At 31.5% G+C, this 24,538-nt stretch overlaps 1 protein-coding gene across 13 annotated transcripts in view; it reads right to left on the reverse strand.

Moving 5' to 3' along the window:
* Nucleotides 1–24,538, reverse strand: part of LOC120769448 (calcium-activated potassium channel slowpoke) — a 155,218-nt gene that overhangs the window by 15,878 nt on the left and 114,802 nt on the right. For 3 of the 13 annotated variants that reach the window (XM_040096532.1, XM_040096460.1, XM_040096469.1), the window contains exons 14-16: nt 23,151–23,227; nt 15,914–15,985; nt 1,526–1,600 (exon numbers count right to left, since the gene is read on the reverse strand). In XM_040096532.1, the coding sequence (XP_039952466.1) occupies nt 1,526–1,600; nt 15,914–15,985; nt 23,151–23,227 (224 nt within the window). Of the gene's footprint in view, nt 1–1,525; nt 1,601–7,367; nt 7,395–11,197; nt 11,249–15,913; nt 15,986–22,192; nt 22,229–23,150; nt 23,228–24,538 lie in introns of all 13 variants that reach the window. The other 10 variants (XM_040096487.1, XM_040096540.1, XM_040096495.1 and 7 more) reach the window with 5 other exon arrangements.

Below are 24,538 nucleotides of genomic sequence, written 5' to 3' on the forward strand. Positions count from 1 at the left end.
AATATCTACTGTCATCAAACAAACCGTCGTCGCACTCGCCACTTGGCTCTCATGTTATTGCTGACAGTCTTAACTTTGAAGTCGTAGATAATTTAGTCTATCTTGGAATCAACATTACTTTCAACAATAATGTCAGCCTCGAAATCCAAACTTATAATAACTCTTGCCGACAGGTGCTACTTCGAACTGAGTAGGCAATTAAGAAGTAAAGTCCTCTCTCGACGATGAGTGATTCTACGAGTCATTATTGTCGCAGAATTAGCGGACAATAATTTTCCACAAAGCTCGGCCTCATACTGCACCATCGATTAAAAGCTAATTGGAAAACATCGGCTAGAAAATTTTGCCTTGGCGGCTTTATAACCCTGAACTTGCCCCTTCTAACTACTACTTGCTTCGGTCGATGCAGAAGGTCTCAATGGAACACGGTTCGCATCAAAACAGGGTTTCAGAAATGGGCTTGATTCGTTCTTGCTCATCAAGCCATCATAGTTCTTTTGGTATGGAATAAAGAAATTGCCTGAGAGATGGAAAATATTATAGCTTCAGATGGGCAATTCTTCGAATAATACTATGGTATATATTTTTCTTAAAAATAAAAACAAAATGAAAAAAATGGTTATTAATACAATACAAAAATAAATATTTTATTGAGAGACATTTATTTGGATCTTGAAGAGATCTTTGACTGATATTCAATACTGGTTAATCATTTTTTATTATTTTGATGAAAGATTCAAAGTAATTGTGATTACAATTAAAACTGAGAGGTTATTTCTGTAAAACTATTCAACGCTAGATCTATGCATCATTTCAAAACAAAAACAGAGAATATAAAATAATCATATTATGATTTTTTAAGCGAAACTAAAAGAAATCATCTGTAAAACAAGAAGAAAACTATCCAGGCGAAAATTCCTTACTATAAAAATTACATTTTTATATTATTTTATTTAAATCGATTGTAAGAATATTTGCGCTCAATTGAAGATTTACACAAAAATTAATTAAATAGCTAACTACCATACTTGAATAACCCTTTCCTGAATTAAAAAAAAGTTTAAAGTTCTAGAAATTGTTAAATATGCAACAAAGTAAGAATGTGATGAACAAAAAACTTTCTTTACATATAAAAAAATGATAGATTACGAACTCAAAATTTGAAAAAAAAGAATAGAAGCACATCTTAGAGGGTAGTGTGGGTATTACATTTTGTACATACGAGTGCGTGTGCATTTAAGTGTCTACAAAATTGTTTTTTATCATTTATTTCTTGCTTTTTAAGTTGAGCAATTACAATTTAGCGCATGTTGAAAAAATTCCTTCTTTTCCATTGTAAAGTATTTCTTTGAAATGAATTTGTGAATGAGAATGAAACGGTATGAGATTTATAAAAATGAATAAACCGATAATGCTGATTTTACGGTAAACGGATGACTGGAAAATTATTCTGCGTGTGTGCGTGTGTATGTATGCGCGAACTGTGTGTGTAATAGTATAGGTATTGTAGAATTCTTTTCATTACCCGTTACTGATCCGCGCACATGCACCCGCTTGGGCAACTCGGGCGGCGTAAATGTGGGTGCTGGATGGAAATCATCTGTAAGATATTCACTAATCAGCATTCTCGCAAAAAATTATGTTTCATTTTGTTTTTTTTTTTTTAATTCATCAATATGTCTTGCAATTTTAGTTTTAATATTGTTTGTTTCATGTTTTCTCTTTCTTTTTATTGTGGTATTTTTGGGTTATAATTTCAATGCGTGAGCTATAAATTATAGTATGAGCGTTTTGTTTACGTCACTACGTGTTCCTTGCTAATTACTTTGTTTTTGATTTATTGAATTTAAAGGTTTAAATTAAATTATTTGTTTTTAAGTTTTTGTTTAAGATAACTAGTAAAAATTAAACTAAACAGTTTGCATTAAATTATTGTTACTGGAGGTAACATGGTTGTGGAAGTTAAGTTGGATAACAGAAAAAACGGTGTAAAATATTTAAAAAAATATATAATTTTAAAATATTACTAAAATTAATGTAAAAAATAAATAAAAAATATTCGCTTGTATGAAGTTTTCATATTTAATGAATTTTATAATCCATATAAGTATAAAAAGAATGTTTTTGGAGGTCTATAAGTTTCTACACTTATAGCTATCAAACTAGCTAGCAAAGCAAAGTGTTTGATATTTGTGTTCAGCATATTGTGGTAGATTACCATGTAAAGCCTTACTCCTGCATAATTAATTTCAATTCTCGAACTTTTTACAACTTTAAGCTTAGCTTCATTTTAGGCAATGTTCTACGTTATCAATAACATTTTCCTAACCGTTTTTTTGAACAGGTGATCCAAGTACTTTTTCAATAGACTTTTTCAGTGAAGAAAATATATCAGCCGTAGCTGAGAGTTTACACGAAGACCGTGGAGAGTCGATTCGGCGCCGTTCGCAGCAACTCGGACTGACGTATGGAACTACTTGGCGCACTCTACGTCGAGATCTTTAATTGAAAGCGTACAAAATGCAGCTTGTGCAAGAACTGAAGTCACTCGACCTTCTAAAGAGACATCGCTTCGCTCTATGGGCTCGTTCCAAGAAGATCCGACGATTTCGAGCCAAATTTTTTCAGCGATGAGGCCCATTTACGAGCCGAGCTTTAGGAAAACCTGTAATTTCATTCTGAAAAAACAATAGTTTGGTGTGGTTTGTGGGTGGGTGGAGTCATGAAATGATACCGGTGAGAACGTAACCGTCAATGACGAACGTTATCGCGCCATGTTAGCCGACTATTCGATGCGTGAAATTGAAGTTCGTGATCTCGGCGACATTTGGTGTCAACAAGACAAGGCCACACTTCCCACACAGCGCATAAATCAATACAAATCCATTCAATGAGAGAAAATGAATGAGAACACTTCAGTGAGCAGATAATGTACGTTTTGTGCCGGTCGATTGGCACCCAAGATCGTGTGTTGGATATATAAAGTCTAAAGTCAATCCCGCTTCGACTCGAACCTTGGAACATAATATCACGCGTGTCATTCGCCAGTTAACAGTCAAAATGCTCTAACGAATAATGGAAAATTAGACTTAAAGGTTGGATCATCTGAGACATAGCCGCAGTCAATAATTGAAAGAGATAATCTTCAAAAACCAAATGCCAAATAATGTTCTTTTAAGTGATAATAAACATTCACCATTGAATTTTAAGAACGACAAGCGAATATTCTTCAAAAAAAAAACTAATGTCATAAGTTAATATATTAAATTAATTAAACTTAGTTGAAATTTAATTTAACCCATAACCTAAAATATTTATAATTAGTGCAATCATAATTTAGAGAACTTATAAAAATCAAAGAGTAAAAGAATTAATTTGAAAAAGAGTAACAAAAATGTACAAAAAGGGAAGGCAAACATATTTTTTATCAAGTTCGAATGCAAATTTTCAGCTTTTGGAAAGAGGAAATCAATTTAAGGCAACTATTTTACATGCTCAGTTCAATATTTAGTTAAAATCGTGTATAAAAAGTGTTCGTATATAAATGTTTGTTTGGTGATTCAAAGAATTTAAGCAATAATAAAATTAGAAGTACATAAATATTCGACCAGGAAGTCTATAAAAAAGAGCTGAGAGTGAAAATTGGCAACATGCACAGCAACATACGCATATATGCTTTACGGATGGATTTGTTAAACATGCAACAGCTTAGCATTAACTACATACACACATGGCAACAACAACTTAACGGCGACTTAACGGTACATATGCACATTCCACGACTACTTAAGTGAAGAAAATAGTTAAGCACTAGTATATATATAAATATGTGACTAGTTTGTTGCAGTTATAGCCGCTAGAGTTATAAGCTAACAATAAATAGAAGAAATATGCTACAAGATAATATAAGAAGATTATGTACGAATGCACACATGTACATACATATATTCGAAAGTAAATATAGTGTTGCGCAAGCATTTTCTACAATTCTTTGCGTAAGTGCAAGCATAGCTAAAGCAGGCAAGTCCCTTGAAAATATTGCTTATAAAGAAGTTAACTTCCAACATGTTCTTTTGTGTGTGTTAATTAAGTACATATATATTTTTTAAACAAACACTGCATATCTACTTAAATACATATACAATAGTTATTGAGTGTATAACTGTCTAAATAATTTTGATGATAACTTCATTTTTGACTCGGAAGACCACATCAGTTGTAAAATTCAACATGGTCTAACTACTAGATTTGACTATTTTTATTGAACTTAGTACTGTTATTGATCGTCAATAACAGAAGAGATAGCAGATATATTGCTGGCTTCGAATTCGAAGTAATTCTCTAGACTCAGTTCTATTAATTTCCTTCTTTCTTTCCTTCCACTCTATTTGATGTTGAATGAAGTTCCAGGCATTAAACTGATATCTTTACAGCGTGAGAAAATTGAAAAAAACTGTTATTTTCAATGAAAATCTCGCATTTCGGTTTATTTATAATAGATTTTGGGTACCGTAGAAAAAAACACGTTTGGCTGACCAAATTTAGAAAAAAGCTGTTGTTTTATGCATCATTTTCTATTTCAAATCGAAATTTTGGGAACTGTAGTTATACAGTTTTCAAAAATTGCATTCTCTAAACAACATCAGTGTAAATCTAAGTTCAGGCTCTGACTGAAATCTTATCTCGTTTGTGTGTTACCAAATTATAATATAATTTTGGACTTTATACATATGTATGCAATATTCTACACGTGCAAATGTACTAAGTACTCTATAGCATATGCTTAAATATACTATACATATTTATATATATATAGTTTGAAATTATACAACGGACCCATAATTTTACTTACTACTTTACATTTTTTATAATTATCCTTCTATAAGACACTTAAAAAATTTAATTTCTATTGCTACAATACAATTTAATTAGGTCATATTCTAAAAACCTCAAAATGTAAATACTATCTAAGATGCTACGTAATTAACGAAAACTAACTAAAACTAGAACTATATATTTTATAACCGCGGCTAAAGCTATCGAGCTTTCAGTTATTATTTGCGTCATTTGCGAGATCTTGTATATAGTGAGCGTTTCTTATTCTTTGGTACTCTCTGTTTCGCTATTGATTTTTTTCAGTGTTTTTCAAAAGTTCCATTTATAACGCCAAATCGATGTGACCAGGGTTTATGCTTATCTAACTATAAAATTTTAACGCTTAGCTATTTCGAAGTTATTAAAAAAAATTTTGAAGAGATCTTAATATACATTTGGTATTCCTGATATTTTTTGAACAACCCCATTCCATTATAAATATTTCTTAATTTGATTTATGGTATTTTCATAAGAGGTTGAGTATTGAAAAATGTTCATACAAACAAAATCCAATAAATATTTGTTTAAATCAAGAAATCAAGTAGACCACACGGCAAACGAATAACTAGTACTTCTTCCAGAATGCGATATTTCCCTCTCCTATGGAATGTACTGTTTAATCGGCCAATGGGCGTACTATTCGTAACACCATCACCTATCTTGAGACCCAGCATTCATTATTGGATAATATTATACCGAATAGGCCACGTTCAGCAGGCAGTGAAGAAAATATAGCAGCTGTGGCTGAGAGTGTACACGAAGACCGTGAAGAGTCGATTCGGCGCCGTTCGCAGCAACTCGGGCTGACGTATGGAAGGACTTGGCGCATTTTACGTTGAGATCTTAAATTGAAATTATACAAAATACAGCTCGTGCATGAACTGAAGCCGCTGCTCAAGTAACATCGCTTCGCTCTATGCGCTCTTGAAAAATTTTTAGAAGATCCAACTTTTGGAGCCACAATTTTTTTTAACCATGAGGTTCATACCTGGCTCAATGGGTATGTAAACAAAAGCAAAATTGCCACATTTGGGACGAAAAACAATCTGAAGCGATTCAAAAGCTGCCATTTCATGCAGAAAAAACAACGGTTTTGGTATGTTTTGTGAGTGGGGAGAATAAGAGTCTTACGGGTGAGAACGTAACCGTCAATGGCGACCGTTATCGCGTCATGCTAACCGACTATTTGATGCCTGAAATTGAAGCTCATGATATCGGCACCATTTGGTTTCAACAGATCATTCTTCACACATCGCATCAATCAATGGATTGAGAGAACACTTCGGTGAGCAGATAATTACACGTTTTGTTTCGGTCGATTGGCGACCAAGATCGTGTGATACCACACCGTTGGACTTTTTTCTGTAGGGATATGTAAAGTCTAAAGTCTAGCACGCAATGCTGCTTCCATTCAGGCCCATTCACCAGTTAGTCGAATGAGTCATCGAAAATTGGACTCACCAGATGGAGCATCTGAGACATAGCCGCAGCCAAAATTTGAAAGAAATAATCTTAAAAAAATAAATGCCAAAGAATGTTTGAATGATAATAAACATTTGCCATTAAATTTTAAGTTTTCGTGTTTTTTCTTTATAAAAGTAGGAAGCCTCGAAATGTATCGCCGGTACAGAGGAAGTTCATTTTGTTTTCTTGTTTTTTAATAACTTCAAAATGTCTTTGCGTATAATTACATTGCAATATTAATATTTAAGAGCATAAATTATATAGATAACTACTTAGTATCAATAATCAAGTAGTCAGTAGATACATACATACATATAATATAGATGCATTTATATTTGATGTATGCAAAATTTTTAAACAAAAGCGAATAGTATAATACCTAAGCAGATTATGCAAAAAAAATTGTATTTATGTAAATATATATTTAAACATATAGAATGTGTTTATTTATAACCTTCAAATGCTAGGGCGAACGCCGCAGTTGCTCAGAACCCAGACACAAATTACAACAATTAGATATATATAAACTCGATGCGAACACACACATACGAATAATACCTATTTACTAATTATTTAATGTAAAGTTTAAAGAAAATCTCATTTCAAAATTAAATAAAGCCGCATATCGCATGTATTATCGACTAAAATCTAAGTACAATTTCAAGAGCTGAATACAAAATGTTTATTATGAATACATATATAATACATATAATATTTGCGTTCCAAAATTGTTCCATGAACAGTTGTCTATGTATGCACGAGTATATGCAGCGCCTATTCAAGTCGCACTCGCTAGCCGAGTTCGACAGCAAAGCGTTTTCGAGCGTTCGGTGGTTCAGTGTATATTAACACATACATTCAAAAAAAAAAAAAAACTAGAAAAATGCAGAACCAATTCATTAATTCATTATTGTTTGTACGAGTACGAGTAGTTGGTAATTAAAGTTTCGAATTGTATTGCAAGTACATTATGTACTCCGTACTATGTACCATGTATATAGTATATAGTTATGTTTATTTGCACTTACTTGAGTAGAGCGAGTACTCATCGTCTTCTAGCCATTTCGTACAAAATTTGTTGTATTTTTTGTTTGTTGTTGTATTATTATTTTTTTTTTTGGTTAGATATAATATTATTGTAGTTTAATACACATACAATTTGATTAAGTCAGTGAAAATACATATTGATAAAGACACAACGTCGATTACGTAAATAATATGCTTAAAAATTTAAGGAAATATAAATAAAATTTATAATCAAAAGCAAGAGAAAGAACTGAAGGTCTTTTACAACTAATGTATTTTAAAAACATAATATTTATTGTGACCACAAAATTGGTGTTTTATGAAAAAATACAAAAAATGAACAGCTCAAGAAATGCATAATGTATGAGTATTTGTTTTTCGAAAGGTTGGACGCTCTAAAATTACAGAGTGTTACTCTTTTAGGAAGTAACTGAAAAACTCGTTGCTGAAAGACCGGAGACTTTGCCCTCTAATTTTTTGAAGTCTATTCCTTTTCGATCAATAAATACATCAGCTTGAATAGAAATTTTAACACCTTTAATGATATTTCTAAACACCAAAGAAAAACATTTGAAGTTCAAGCTACAAATGTCACCAGTCATGAGTTGGATGGTGGCTCAGCAGGAAGTAGCTCAGGTTAACTAGTCTAATTTACCTCTAGGGGGAGCAGTAAGCTCTTGAAGTTCGCTTCAATGTGCACATTGTGGGAGTATAGTGGTGGCTGAGGTTTAAACTCAACTACGTCAGAGATTTTAGAAAGGTCTCGAATCCGACTAATGTAAAATAGACACTTACTACTGAAAGCAAAAAATAGTAAGACTAGAAAAGCCATTTGACGAAATATTTTTTCTAAAGGTTGTTATGACTGTCAGTGCCATCTGTGCCAAATTTTATATCAAAAAATAATTAGTGGTTCGTTTACGCTCGTCTTTCATTACATTTTGTTAGCGGAATTCAATTTCTGGTGCCGAAAGCTTGGAAAAGGCCTTCTGTGATAATTGTTTGTCGCGAGTAAATGCTTTTGATTGGTCCAAATTATTCAAAGAGGGTCAAGAACGCGTTGATTACGAATCACGTTCAATACGGCCATCGATATCATTTGATGATCAACGCATCAATGCAATAACGGAATTGGTGCTTGAGAATTGACGATTTACATTCAGAGGTCCTACTGACATCGTTGGAATATCGAAAGTATCAGTGAAAAATATTTTGAAAGATGGGCTTGAGAAAAGTGAAAGCACGATTGAATTCAATTTCACTCATATTTTTCGGAAAACAGCGTTGCATTAACCTCTGTGAAACAATGCTCTCCGACTACCCGAATGTCATGAAACATATTACTAATGACGATATGTATTGGATCTATGCTTATGACTCGGAAACACACGGTTAGTCGGTCGAATATCGTGGCAAAAGTGAGCCGAAGCCGCAAAAACCACGTCAAAGCAGATCATGGTTATTGTGAAAGTTTTCTTCGATTATCGAGGTGTGGTGCACTCCGAATTCCTTCAGACCAGCCAAACTGTCAACAATGGATACTATTTGAGTGTTATGTGTCGTTTGCGCGAAGCTATAATGCACCGTCGCATATTTTCTTCGCATTGATTCTTGATGAGCTTGTCGCCAAAATTTCAACAAATATCGTGCCGTATTCACTTGTTTTAGCTCCGTGTGATCTCTGGCTATTTAGCAAAACGAGCGCTCTGAGGAAACCGTTTTGAGTCAATTAAATGTGAAGCACTACACGCATTGAGGGCTATTCCGGAAATTGACTACAACAACGTAGTGATTACTTTGAGGGGGCAACATAGATTTTTAAGAATAAATTCAGAATTGTAAAATATGAACAAAATCTTACTATTTTTTGCTCAGAGTGGTAATAGTACCAAGCAATAATTGTATGTTTAGAGGTGCTGATTGAGGCATTGTTTTGATCCTGTGCTTTGAGCACCGTGGGCTGAGGCTGTAACACCGCGTTTACCAACGAAAAAAAAAACGGACATTGACTGTGATTGAGTCATGGCCTCCTTGATTGAGAATAAAAACGACTTCAGAGTTTAAGATTCCACAAAAAACACTATCACAATTTTGCCTTCAAATTTTAACAAATATACATGAATTATGATTGGGAACTCCTCAGAGGTCTAAACCATTCTTCTCATTTCTTTAATCATTCCGTATTAATTTTGGTTAACATGGAGGCTTCAGTGGAAAATAATTTAAGAAGAAACCTTTTTTGTATTTTTGATTGCTTTGGTTGTTCTATAATAAGTTCAAAAATTTTGTATTATATAATTTATTTATATTTTAATTGCTTAGATATATCGATATACACATATGGATCTTGAAACAGATTACTTGTTGGTATTTGTGGTCGCAATAAAAATATAAAAAAAAGTAATAAAAATATATTTATTTAAGAAGTCATCGAATAATAAACCAAAGAAGAAAACGCACTACTACTGCTGCATGAAAAGTATACGATAATAAAAGTCTGACACAACAATGATTACAAAGATGAAGATATAAAATTTACAGAGTCGATTTTGTGACATTTTGGTTGTGTATGTTGGTAACGATTTTTATAGACTAAAACGTAAAAAGTGTTGACTTTGTTGTGATTCATGACGTTTTTTGTTACACAGCGAAAAAGTTTGCAGAAATTTACGACTAGAAAAATTGCTGAATAACGGATAAAATATTGTATGAAAAAAAAACATGTAAAACAATGGAATTGGAACGCTTAAGAGTATGAGAACGATTAGGAAACACACGGTAAATAGTTTATGCAATAAATAGTACATATGTATAGTATGTATGTATGTAGGTGTTTACGAGTGTGACGCTTACTAAAGTAAATGGACATTGATACTCGATTGTGGTACTACAGATAACGCGCTTGAAGTATTATGCAATATCTAATACATAGGTGATAGTAGTAAATGGAGATGTGTTAGTGTGTGTGTGGGTAGTGCTGAATCGAATTTGTATAATTTTCGTTTTTTTATTATTAGAGGATTTCAAAAACGTTTTTAGAAAACTCGCCAAGAATCAAATTTTTTGGTAGTCACTTGTTGTTTTTGTACGGCCACACGCACACACACACACTGCTATTTTATGAATGTTACAACACTTAAACACATATATAGATTACTTTTTTTTTGAAGAATAAGCTGTGAGAGATGAAAAATATTGTAACAAGATTCAGAATTTTATGCTTGAAATTAAATTTTCTTATGAATAATTGACGGATGATTAACTGTTAAGCGGGGTGAAAGTGTAAGGCGACACATAAAAACAGTTCGTAAGCATTTTAGGGGAAAAGTGGCAGGTCGTGAGCACAGTGGAGGGCGTGGCGACACTTTGCAACACTGAAATTTAGCCGCAACCACGTATTTGTTTTCAATTATGTTCCTAATTATGCTTTTATAGGCCAAGAACTGTGCTGCCTTAGGCTCTACTTGCGTTTGCTGGTCACGTGACCGATTTTTCTTATGTATTTATGCTAAGAACACTGAAAAAAAAGCATTTACTAACACATTTTGGAATACGTTGATATTTTTCAAATGTACATAACAGTGTATATATGCATGTATGTGTGTATATATGCAGTTTGGATTACAACACAAATGTCTGTTGCGTCGTGTGTATGGAAAATGTTAGCTTGTTGGTGTAAATTAATTAAGCTTCGCATGAGGCTAATACCGAAAACACATAATTCAAAACAAAAAAAAATATGTCAGTAAATAAATTTTGAAATTGAAACAAAAAAAAAACAAAAACAACATAAAAACATGTATTAAATGCATATTTGAATTTTTATACGTACTTGCACGTCCCACCATTTGGACGGCGCGGACGCCTTTCCTGAATGTGGCCACTGTTTCGTTCATAGAAATACACACAGTTTTTTTGTTTGGCGTTTTTTGTTTAGAGAGGAACGTGTGAAAAGGTAATGACAGAATAATGAGAGATTTATGTTGATAATTTTTTTTTTTTGGTTTTCATCATTCTAATCAAAATGAAATTACAAAACAAAAATCACAGAATATAAGAACACAAAATTACCAAAAAACCAAAATTCAGCACAAAAGTACACATAAGGAAATCATGTCGAAATGAATGAAATAAATTAAGCGACAAAAGGAATGATTTACGTTATTATAAAAAGTAGAAAATCATGTTTTTGTACAACAGCAGTGACATTTTATTCATAGCCTTAATTACAAAAAACACTCGTTAGTGTTTGCATATTTAGTAAAAAGTAATTTAATATTTGTATGTAAATACATAATATATATAGAACTCGTACCAGTGTTATACTATCCATAGTTCACTGAGGTGCTTTTGATGGAGTTTCATATTACTTACTAAATTGTTATACAGGGTTTTCCAACAAGAGTGATATGATTTCTTTTAAACAATAGATTAAGACTAATTTTTAAGGAAACTCAAATATATTATATTTCATTTAGTGCGAGGTACAATCGATACAATTACGACTTCTTTGCGGGAACGAATTCGAGGAACCCAATTTTCGAGTACATTTTGTTCCCTAAATCAAGTGCAATGTCATGAACATAATAAAGATTCTAGAGCATTTGGTTTATTGCTAAATATCAATGACTTCAAATAACCCCACAAGAAGTAGTCTAATGGTCTTAAATTACAACTTCTTGGAGGCCATTCAATGTCACATTTTCATGAAATAATCGAATAACCATACTTTTATCGCAATAATTTGGTTGTTGTACGTGAGAAGATTTTATTTGAATTTCAATTATAAATCAGAGAAATAGATCAACATTTTCGGTAAACTGTCAACTATAGGTAGTGGGGTCAAAATATTCGGTACCTAGGGGCTTGCACTGTCTTTGTTGTACATACCAAATTTGGTTGATAAGGGTCTGGCGGAACTCGAGATATGTGATTTCCCAATAAAGTGGGCGGTGCCACGCTCATGGTCCAATTTTGACCGGGGCTCCAAACCATCTCGGGGATAAAATGTAATGTCTCTGGCGTATTTAGTTATTCATTTGTCGCGCTTTAAAGAGTTTTTAACAGGACATGTCCACGCACACTTTCTCAAAGTCCTTTTTCTCAGGTGCCCCCTGCATTGCAATCTTGTGCCAAACAACAGTTCTATATCTTAATTTTGTGCTTAGTTACGGCACTTTATAGGGTTTAAGTTAATGGTGGTAGAGGTTCGATTATGCCCCTCTAAAGATTCTTAATTTTCCAAGGATATATAAATTTTTACTCAAGTTACAGCTTGCACACACGGATAAACGCACAGACAGTCACTCGGATTTCAAATCGTCTCGCCATCCTGATCATCTGTAACAACATGTTGCAAGAGTATAAAAATTACAGATCATGACAAATTTAATATGGCAAATTGACACTTATCATATCATCCTTATTGGAAAATCCGGTATATTTTTTGTTTTCGCTAAGTAATACCTTTTCCAAAAAAAAAAAATTTCTGTACTTTTTAAATATACCTAAATTATAATATTTTGGTTAAAAATTTAATTTTCGAACTAAAATTTAATTGTTTCAAAACTTTCGCAAACTTTTTTAAACATTTAAGTCTACTATTTATTCTTGTTTGCATTTCACCGCAATATTTTTTGGCTTTGACCTTACGACTTGTAGTTTATGTGCCTAAGCAGCAAAAAAGTATTTGCCAATATCAAAAAATCCCGTTAATGCGATCACATATTGTATGAGCTTAGATAGCTACCTCAGCATCCACATTTGTCTTAATCTTTTAACAGTGTTGCGGACAATTCCAGCTATTTTTATTCCAACATTCGAAAATCTAAAGTTGATCCGGCGAATAGCTTCGGAGATATGAGCGTGTTGGTAAGAATATGTTATCTTAGTATAATTGGCTCAATATGGAACATTATTTTTGCGAATAATCAGCTTTCAGGCGGATGGGACGGGATGTATTGCAAGGCTCTCAAACTCCAAATTAAGAGAGAAAAAAATCAAGTTTTTTAATTAATGGAATTGCTGGTTTAATTTGTTTACCACCTAGTATTATTGATAAATTATTTTTATTATGATTTGGTTCGAGATTTACAATATGCTGAATAGTGAGCTTCTACTGTCATGGGGTCATAATATCTTCTTTTTATTACGATAAAGTGTTAACGAAAATTGGATATTAAAGTCGAAAAATTCATTGAAAAAGTATGAATTCGATATGTACAAATGTTACAAGTAGTAAAAGTGCAAATATATTATTATGATGATAGGAAAGAGTGTATAGTGAAAATTCAGTCACTCTTCTTATACAGTACGAAGATGAAATGTGTATCCGTACAAGTGTTATATGTAGCATTGAAATTTGGATTGCACGTAATGAATGCATATATGAGAGACGAAAGTTTGCTTGATGTGAGTGAATGCATTTTGATGATAACATCAAAAAAGTTCAAGAAACAGTGCTTGAAAATAGTTACGTTAGCATGAGAGAGATTGCAGAGATTCCCAACATCTCTCATGGATCGACCGAAAAAATTTTGGTTAATGTTTTGGATATGTAGCATGCCAATGTTGGACTCATATCAAAGTACTTGAATCTTTTGCAAAAACGATGTCGGCAAAAAATTGCTTAAGACAATTGCTATGAGATTTTGGTGTTATGAATTTGTCATTACGCTGTCCGCCAATCTTGCTAATAGCGCTCGGAAAATGACCTATAACCTAAAAAAACCAAAATTCGTTGAAAGCACTGTAGTTCATCCAAGCCGACGCTTATAAAAGGTTTATGGAAAACTGGATTAACCGTTGGCATGATGTTATAGGTTCAAATAGTGGTGATAATAAAGATTTTCATTAAAATACTTGAAAATGTATTTTTTTTTTGTCCGGGTCTAATTTGATGGGATGGTACTTTTTTGTTGGCTATAGCGCCTTTGTGTGCTCAAAGCTGAAACACATTGGAACTCACAGCTAAGCCTTAAAAATCTTAGAGATCATTTATACAATCAAAATTATTACTAAATTACCACAAGATAATTTAGCTCGTGTGGCCCGTGTAAACGTCTTGTAGCTTATTGAGCGATGGTAGAAGTAGATCAAAATGATGCAACTGTTTTTCACACTAGGCGAGTTCATATGAGACTTCGCCATTCTTATATTAACATACAGTACTTAAATTTGACAAAAAAGTGTTCATTTAACCTGGATATGTTATAATTATGTAAAGCCTTTGCGAAACTTATCTTATTGCTATTTTTTACTTCTATAATATATTAGCTCCTTAGTCTTAAGTTTTTAATATACTATCTACATCTTCTATAAAGCATCAATGTTATTCTAAGTTGCTGAGGGATTAGGAGTGATGTGTTTTAAGCTTCGGGCATAAAGGGTTCATATGGGTCTAAAATTATAAGACCTTTTATGGAATTCAATATGTAGCTAAATGCTTTTGTGTTCCTTCCAAAGCAAGGTTAAACTTTTGGAAGAGTAAATGTACATATAAGATTTTAAGCTTAATAGTATATTTATTTTTCCTCGGCGCATTTACAGAGCAATCAATTTGGGGTTTTAGAATATTGGTATAAAACTTTTGTGAAATAATTAACAATGCTTCATAATTGCAGTATGTATACTGAGAACAGAATTTCAAAACTACTATTTGAAGTTTTCGAAACCAAAGCAATACCCTGCTTTAAGCGTAATATTTGAATGCTTAAAGCCAAGCTGGGATTCTAATTATGTGTACATGAAACATGTGTTGTATGTAGCATATATTGTCCTAATATAAGCTCGCTCTATTAAGCGCTTTATCAGCAGTACCTTTCAAGGTTAGATATTTCGTCTACTTATTCGTATTGAGCGTGACTATCTGTACTATTTTAGAAGCGGCTTATGTTTGAAAATTGGTTTGTATTATTATTTCTTAGGGGCAACTTTTGCTCTAAAAAGTTGCTAGCAAAATATACAGTATGCATTTAGTATTATGTTATACCATATATTTCTTTTTTTTTTTAATTTTTTGCAAATAAAGTTGGTAGAAGAGCGCGTAAATAATCATTAACTCCATGTAGCAGCCAGGAATAACATGTAGTTGCATATGTACACATATATATAAAGTATATTAGTGTGGCATGTATGTAAATAGCTAGCTGGCATTTTTGGCGTTAAAACACTCATGTACGCATGTATGTAAGTATGTTAAGGCACATTTAAAAGAAATTGCGAAAATTACAAGAAATAGCGTAACTTTGCTTATGTAAAATGGCGGTTTGCTAACTGCTGGTTTAGTCAACTTATAGTTTACGCTTTTGTTAGGTACTTCAGGCAATTGCTTTAAGTTAATGATTTGCAATTTTTTATTTTTTATTTATTTATTTACTGTTATAACTATGCATTTGGCAAGGTAATGCAATGATGTTTTTGTTGTTCTTGTGTGATTATTTTTGGATTAAGCAAAAATTTGGTTTGGATTATAACTAAAATTATGGTTACTTTCATTATTACTATTAATTTGCTTAGGATTTTTGTTTTGTTTGGCTAATTTGCATACCCTCCATTTGGTTAAGGACTGAGGTAATGCCTTGATTCACCATTCCGGTCTGCATCATAATCATGCCCACATCTGTAAGATGGTTTACAATTTGTTGTTGTTGTTTGGTTTTGCTTCAAATGTTTATATAATACATATAAGAAATCAATGAATGTTTTAATTTCGATTTGAGTTTCCAAAATAATTATATATGCATATGTAATTGTAAATGTAAAATGTATAGCTACTACAGAAATACTTATGTTTTAGTATTAGTTAGGTATATTTCGCATAAGTAAACGATACGTGTGATTGATGAAATGCGTTGGATTATGTATACTTGTACTGGTTTATTAGAAGACTTACGACCTTGGCCATAACGTGGCGCACAGTGGGGGAAATTGTATTTATTAAAGAACCGTTGCTGATATCTTTACCCTTAAGATTGATTGTGTTAGTATATGATAGGTTATATTATTTATTTTGTAAATAGTCCAACAAACAATGCGAGAAGTGTTCGGTAGACTTTTTGAAATAAATTTGGCGGTAAATTTTTTTTAAATTTTCTTGTAGGAAATAGTAAGAACATAATGGTATTTAAAAATGAAATTGTCTGACTACTGCAGATTGATTTAAAAATGAAATTGTCTGATTACTTAGACTGAGAGCACCGAAATATGCACCATCACACTTCAACAAGTGCAAGGAGATGAAGAAGTGAGGAAAGTCATCTTGATGAAACGCCGAGTTCCATAAATAATTTTGGCGAATATTGATACGTGTCGTTGGTCGGACCAAAATCCGGATCCGTTACGATCTGAGCAACTCTCTAAGATTTTCTTTGATTAATTTTCCATTAATAACCGCAATTTATTCAACTTTGTATAGAAGACTCGGAGAAGAAATATTTTATAAATATTGCTGTCTGTATATATTTTCAGCCTTATGTAGTCTAGGTAAAAAGACTTTAAAGACAGTGGAGAGCTCGTTGAAGACATGTCTCGTTCTGGACGACATTTTCAACTGATGAAAACATTAAAAAAAAGTGAAGTATATGGTGCTTGAAGATCATCAGGCAAGTGTTAGAGAGATGGAAATAGTGCTTCAAATGATGTTGGTGGAAATTTTGGGTATGAAACGCGTTCTTGCTGAACTCATTGCATTGTTTGTTGCACTATCTACATTCGTAGTTGAGTTGCCTAAAGCCATTCCAACGCCAAGAGGTTTCAATGCAGCGCATACTTTTACGAACTGGAACGCGTGAATAAGAACCAAAAGCTTGCGCTACTGCTGCTACGGTAGAAATAAACAAACGGTTCGTCCAATGCGCGGTTAGCGTTTAAGCTGCAGCGGCGTGTGTGTATCCTGGCGTAGCGAAGCCGCATCCAACGCAACCAAACTGTTAACCAAAACGCTGTAATTTAACTAAATTTCAAACGCAATTGTTGTTGCCGTTTACGGTAGCAATTAGTCACAACAGACACGTAGCGTTGAGGATTTTATGAGGTTGCCACGTTTTTATAACTTTTTTTTTAATAATTTTTCAAAATTACTCGTAAATTTAAAATTAAAAAAAAAAAAATTTTATTTTAATTTAAAATTTTTTTAAATTAAAATTTTTTTTTTCTAATATACTTTTATTAATTTTCCCATTACTCTTCGCATCAACAACACTATTGCATACTTAAGAATGAGCAAAAGAACGCAACGCATTTCTTATTATTATCACAGCTACTTGTCTAACTAATACATATTTACAGTTGTATTGGTTGTGCCTACTATCATTTCATCAAATCAGGTTGAACAGCCGTACAATGCTGTATGCATAAGTTAGTAGTAAGAATGTTACGTATACGCACCTACGAACTCTTTGTCTATGCTCTAAACGCAACTGATAATATATACTTTATTTATATATATATGTATATATATATATAGTTAGAAAGGTGTGTACTATGTTGTGAAACACTACAAGAACGTATTTACATTTGCTTTGTAACAAGTGTAACTCTGTAGAAACATTCGTATATACATATATATAGTTTTATATACTCTTTCCAACGTATTGCGGTGGTGTTTATGTTTACATACAATGCCTTTTGGTGAATGATACCTAATTTACTTTACCGAAAATACATAAAAACGCATAACTTACTTTCTACATACTCATGTATATATGTATGTTGTTGTTTAAGTTACTATTTATCCATATATTTTTTATTTACCATATTATTTAGACCTGCAGAATGTGTGTGAGTGTTTTATAAAATTTTTTGATAATTTAGTATATATTATTTTGGATATTTTGTGCGAGATTTGATAAAAAATCGAGCAACGTGCAATTTAAATAGTTTTAAGAAGGAAACATATGTGCGCTTCTGTGCTGCTATGAGTATATAGTTTACTTTCAACATATATTTGTCGCCTGCAATACATTTTCTAACGGTTTCGAGTACTTGTAATGCATGTAATTAGACATAAAATTGCACGTTCGCAAACTTTATCGCATCTCTATTGGAAATTCTGCTTAATACTCACTATGCTAAATACCTATTTTTTTCAAAAAGTTTGTTTGCAATTGTTTACTGTATAAATCGCATAACAAATACCAATAATTATTTATATATGTGATACAAATACCTAAGCAGTAACATTGCAAGTCCAAATATTCAAATATATAACTACATTTGGTATTATCAATCAATCAATTAACCATAAATATGGGGCAATTACATAAGTGGCAGTATAACATACACTATAAGGGGCTCATACTTGCATTTGTAATTACATAACGGTATACATATGTATGTGTAATTATATTATTACCATATATGCATAATATTATTGCTTATTACATATATTTATGTACGTCTATGTTTATGAGTATTCTTTATTTTTTGGTTTCGAGTTTGTGCCAGTCCATGCACTGCTCATCAGCAATTAGAACATTGACGAGCTAACAAAAAGTAAAAGCAATTTACGTTTATGTGCAGAGTATTTAGATTTGATATTAAAGGGAAAGTTCAAAAAATTCTTGGTTTAAAGTAACTTATTCGAAAGAAAATTGGAGTGGTATATGCGTGTGGGAGTCTGTGTTCATCATAAAATTCCTAGGTAAGTTTATGGCTGTAGGTGTCTGTACAAATAATTACTAAATATGTTTCAAGCCAATTGCAAGATAAAAGTAGATTATTTAATTTAAAAGTATAATTTAATTGAGTGTGAGATTTTTTCAATTTGTAATCAGAGAACTCGGCATTAATTGAGAAATTTAAATAATATATTCCTTTCACATTTCTTAAACCTAAAAACCTTCTTGAAAGCGTCCCGAAATCGTATTTTATAGGAGTATTAACTAAACCTAAATTGACAAAATTTGCAATTTAAGATGACATCGCTAAGTAAGCTCACACGAAAGTTGAGCAATCCCGCAATGAGCTATTAAAATCTTTCCATAAGGCATAAGACTAGGGACATCCTATCAGCACAGCTCTAGCTCGGTTTTTTTTTGGTCTGAAAAATCCGTACGTAACTGAAGAGCAGTTTGTTTCAGTTTTCAGTGCGATTAGATCAAAAGGGAGTTCAAAATGTAATTTCGAAAAGGCTTAGAGAGGCATAGTAAAAATTTAATAAATGGATTTCGGCGATTTCTTGTTTCAAAAAGTGGGACGCCTTATCACAAGCACCATAAAAACATGATTCATTGCCGCCAAGTTACCTGCACGGTTTATTAGCCGCTCCGACGATATCTTTTGGTCACCTCGAATATGGAAATGGATTAATTGGTTACATGGGTTTTCGGGTTTCAATTTGTTTTAGAATATTGTCCTAAATTTTCAAGTTGATCCGAGTAATAGTTTTGGAGATACAGCCTTCAAAACTTCTGCGCTCGAGGCTAGCTAGGCTAAGTGAGCCGTCTTTAAACGCGCTTTTCTCGAATAATGTTTTTGAGGTCGGTTGACAAGATTTCTCGAGAACTACTCAACCGATCTTCATGAAATTTTTCACAGGTCTTTCAGATACAATTCTTAAAGACTTTGACGAATGTTGTGTTTCTTCGATTACAGTATATGAAAGAAACAAGGTCGCGAACTGAAATTTTCAATTTTTAAATTTTTTGTAAATATTTCTGGCAAAAATCCCAGTTTTAGGTGTTTTTCACTCCTTCAAGTTCTGAGTTAAGGTTTTATCTAAAACACGTATTTTTTAACTATAGGAGATTTTGTAAGGAGTTATACTGCCAACGCGGGCGCAGAAAGACTAAGGACAGAAAGCCCGAAGAATGAAAGAATATTACACAATATTGAATATGTTTCATATTTCGTCAGTAATAAATAATTATTTTTTATTGCTACAACCCTGCTTTTAATATTTCACTCATTACGTAAGAAGTAGAGCTGAAGACTTTTATGAAAAGTTGTTAATACTGATCTATATCGGAAAAATTATTTTTAAATGTCTTTAATTAAAAACTAAACATAGAAAGAGTATTCTAATTTTAATTTAAACATAATTATCACATTTTAATAAAAAATAAGAAATGAATATTATTAAAAAATTCTCTTTCGTTTGAACATTTTCAGAAGCTAAAGATTTTTAATCCTTCCTCAGTATACTCGCGCAAGGATTTTCTGATTATGTATAGTATATATAAATAATTAATTTCGATTACTTACTACTAATTATGTGCATTAAAATTTTCAAATTGTTTTCTACAATTTTTTTTTTAATAGTGTGCTGAGAGAGTTAAAAAATGTGATTTGGAGCGGTGTGTTGCCATATTGAAAATAAAAAAAAAAAACTATTACAAAGAATTTTGTATTTAATAGTATGTATGAGTATAAATTTCCTCAGTGTTTTGGTTTTACAAATTAAAAGTAAGTTTGTCTCTTTGGTCTTCGGTGGTCTAGGGAGAGAATGCAACGCAGGCAAACATATTTACAGAAAAAGTGAGGAATCAGACAAAGAAATTGAGAATTGATATTGAAACTTAGTTAATAATTAGGTATTTTGAGGAAGCAGCCATACGGTAACGGTAGTGTAAAAGAGGCGGCTTGCACCGAAAACAAGAACAAATAAGTCATTACAGGTACATCTAAAAGAGTTTTGAAGGAAGTATACGGTGGGAAAAATGAAATTAAATGAAAAATTGGTAGAATAAAAATATTAAAATAATAAAATAAGTTACTTAAATAAAACCTGTTACTTTTTAATTTTCGGAAATTATAGATGTAAAAAATAAGACAATATTTGGTTTTCGTAAATTACAGCTCTGAAAAATAAAATAGCAATAACAAGTTAAAAAAAGACTAAAGACAAAGTTAACATATAAAAATGCTCTCAAATTGATTCTGTTACTTTTTAATTTTTCGAAAATTACAGCTCTGAAAAAAAAATACTTTTTTAATTTTTTTGTAATTAAGAAAAATGAAAGATATCTTTTTTTTATTTTACGACAATTTAGTGAGATTTCATCGAAAATTATGGTTGTGAAAAATAAAGTAATATTTTTAAATTTTTCCAAAAATTACAATTCTGAAAAATAAAATAATTTTTTCGTAATTGAGAAAAGTAAGTGAGAGACAAAATTTTTTTCATTTTAAAACAATTTAATGAGATTCGAGCAGTTCTAAGAATATTAACGGTTCAAAACTAGTTCATTTTACAGCGCAGCACGACTTACCACAACTATTTATTCATTGTTTTTTGAAATACATATTGTCATAATATATTATCCTGTGATTATATATTTTAAATACAATATTCAAAAATAAATTGTGAGAGTTTTTTTCATAAAAATATTTACAATTTATGCTTTTGAGCAACTATGTTGGCATTTAGTTTAAATTTGTATGAAATAATATAATTGATATAAAAGGGACTATAAAAGTGCTAGTAGTTAGTACTCAGAAAAAAAATTGAAATTAAATGGTGCAAAAGTAAATGATTAATAAACAAAAAAATAATAAAACCAAAAAGTAACGCTTGTGGATACTGGATTGGATGGCTCTTGGTTTGTTTACTAGAAGTTTTAAGTGTTTGAAATCAAAAAAAAAAAAAATTAAGTCTGAATTAAAATTGCAATTTAAAGCCTGTTTTTGAAGGCGAATTGCGTGTTTGAAATTTTAAAAATTTTGCTTAAAAAATATTTTGTGTATTTTAATAAAATTCGTGTTGGTTCTTGGGTGTATAATTTTGCATTCTTTTTTCTCTAATTTAATTTTTTTTCTTTTAAAAATATACAGTTTATTCATATTCATAGCAACACACTTTAAATTAACTGGTTTAAAAATAATTTACCTAAATCATCAAATTTGGTCCTCGGCTGTACTGTCACTGTTCGGGAGATGCGTATTGTTTTGGTTTATGAGTTGTAAATTTTTGGAAATACCATTATATAAATGTAAATATATTCATATATGTATATTTATAAGTCAATAGTTTTCAATAACATAAAGGTAGTGTAATATCAAATTATTAAATTTGAGTTGTGTAGTTTTTAACGACAACAAAGAGTGTTTTTCGATAGGCAGAACGCACAGAGTTATTGTTTTTTTGTTTTTGGGCGAATACACCGATATTTTGAAAGATATTATGATATTATGAGCACATATAATATAAGAAATAAAAATATATATATATTTCTCATAAACAAAAAAAAAGTGTTTAAATATATTTTCATGTAAGTTTGAGTTTAAATATCATACGTTAAACTTAGTTAAGTGTTCTGTGTTTTTATAGTAAATATGTAATAATTATTTTTTAGGCATTTAGCGATAAAATTAAAAATATTGTATATGTTTATATATTATATAAGTACTACTAACTAGTTAATAGAGATAGCTTTAAAGTAACAGTATTAGTATTTTCAATACCTCAACTTTTTGTTACCATAAATTATACAGGCTTTAATATGGTTTTAACGTATTGCGTAAAATCTTCAATTTAAAAAGTCGTACCTATATTATATATTTTTTTAGCACTGCTTCACAACTTCACAGCACAATAACACGCAGAATTACAATTCTTATAATTATTTATCAATATATATTGTTGGTCTCAATATTTTCATGTTGCTTAATATACTTTCGAGATAGTAGTTGAAATTAAATTGAAAAACCAAATTCAAAAATTCTTACTAGAGAATCAAAATTATTCGAAATTAATGTTTATTTTGCATATAAAAATAAAACTAAATAAATATTTTATACAAATGATTCAAACATTATATTCGTTTAGTTATGGAAAGTTTACTTACAGTTTTTGCATTTACACTTCTTGATCAATGTTTCGTCTTTGATGTCCTCATGGCAGGCCTTGCAGTAGAACCAGGCGCTGAAATGTCAAAATTTTTTTAATGATATTAAAGAACATATGTTATAGAAAATGGTGAGCATATTATTAGGATTAGTATATTGGGGTTAGCGAGTCATATGTGCCGTACAAATAGAGGCCGAAATAAAAAAAAATCTGGCAAAGTTTGGTCATTATGATTTTTCATTTCAGGAATATTTTTTATTTTGTTAGAGTATTTAAGTGGTTATATACAATTAGAATTTTCAAAAAATCGTTCATTTTATTTTCTTAATGTACAGAAAATTTAATTTCGTTTCGGTGAATATTTTCGAATTTACACGCAAATTTGAAAAGGCGTTTCAGAGTGGTTGGAAGTGCAAGGCCAATCTTTAAACGCGCTTTTCTCAAAATGGATTTTTGGATCAATAATTTTAAAAGTTTTCTCCAAAAAAATTCTGGAAATTCGCTTTTTTGGACTTCTAGCTGTATTTAATCCCTTAATGCATTTGAACAATTTATTGTCTTGTGAAAATATAAACTTATTCTTTTAGGGAATATAACGATCTAAGTGAAAAGTCTCATATGATTTTTTTTTTCAAAAAATAAGTATTCGAAGTCAAAGTCCAACCAAAAAAATAAAAGATTATGTTTACAATTTACTGAATTATTTATAATGCCTCAAAACCATAAACAATCATTTTTACGCTTTTTGTTGGTTTTATTCGATAAAGTTTTCATTTAGCACGATTGAAAAAAAGCGGTGAAAAGATAATGTGTAACAACCACAGACAGAAAATAACAGTTATTGCATAATTTTTGACTATAAAAGTTATTATAAGGAAGCGGTTGGATACTATGGGCAAACAATATTAACAATAGAATGGCCATCAACATCGATTGATGATCATCACGTCAATAAAATAAGGGATTTGGTGCTTAAGAATCATCAATAAATCGTCAAAGAGCTTACAGGCATCATCGGAAGCATCAGTGAAAACTTTTTTGAAAGTTCATTTGGGCCTAAGAAAACTCAAAATCTGTGAAATAATGCTTTCCGACTAACTCGGCTATAATCGCGTAAGCGGTGTCTATGCCAATTAAGAAGAAGACTACCAGGATGTCATGAAACGTATTACAGCTAGCAATGAGTCTTGGATCTATGATTACGATCCGAAAACTGACGATCAATTGGCCGAATATCGTGGCAAAAGTGAACCGAAGCCGAAAAAACCACGTCAAAGCAGGTCAAAAATTAAAGTTATGTTGAGAGATTTCTTCGAACGAGGTGGGATAAACTCCGAGTTGTTTCCGAACGGCAAAACTATTTTTAGGATGTCACACCTAGGTGTA

Source organism: Bactrocera tryoni, chromosome 1 (assembly GCF_016617805.1).
Source record: "Bactrocera tryoni isolate S06 chromosome 1, CSIRO_BtryS06_freeze2, whole genome shotgun sequence".
Classification (NCBI taxonomy): Eukaryota; Metazoa; Arthropoda; class Insecta; order Diptera; family Tephritidae; genus Bactrocera; species Bactrocera tryoni.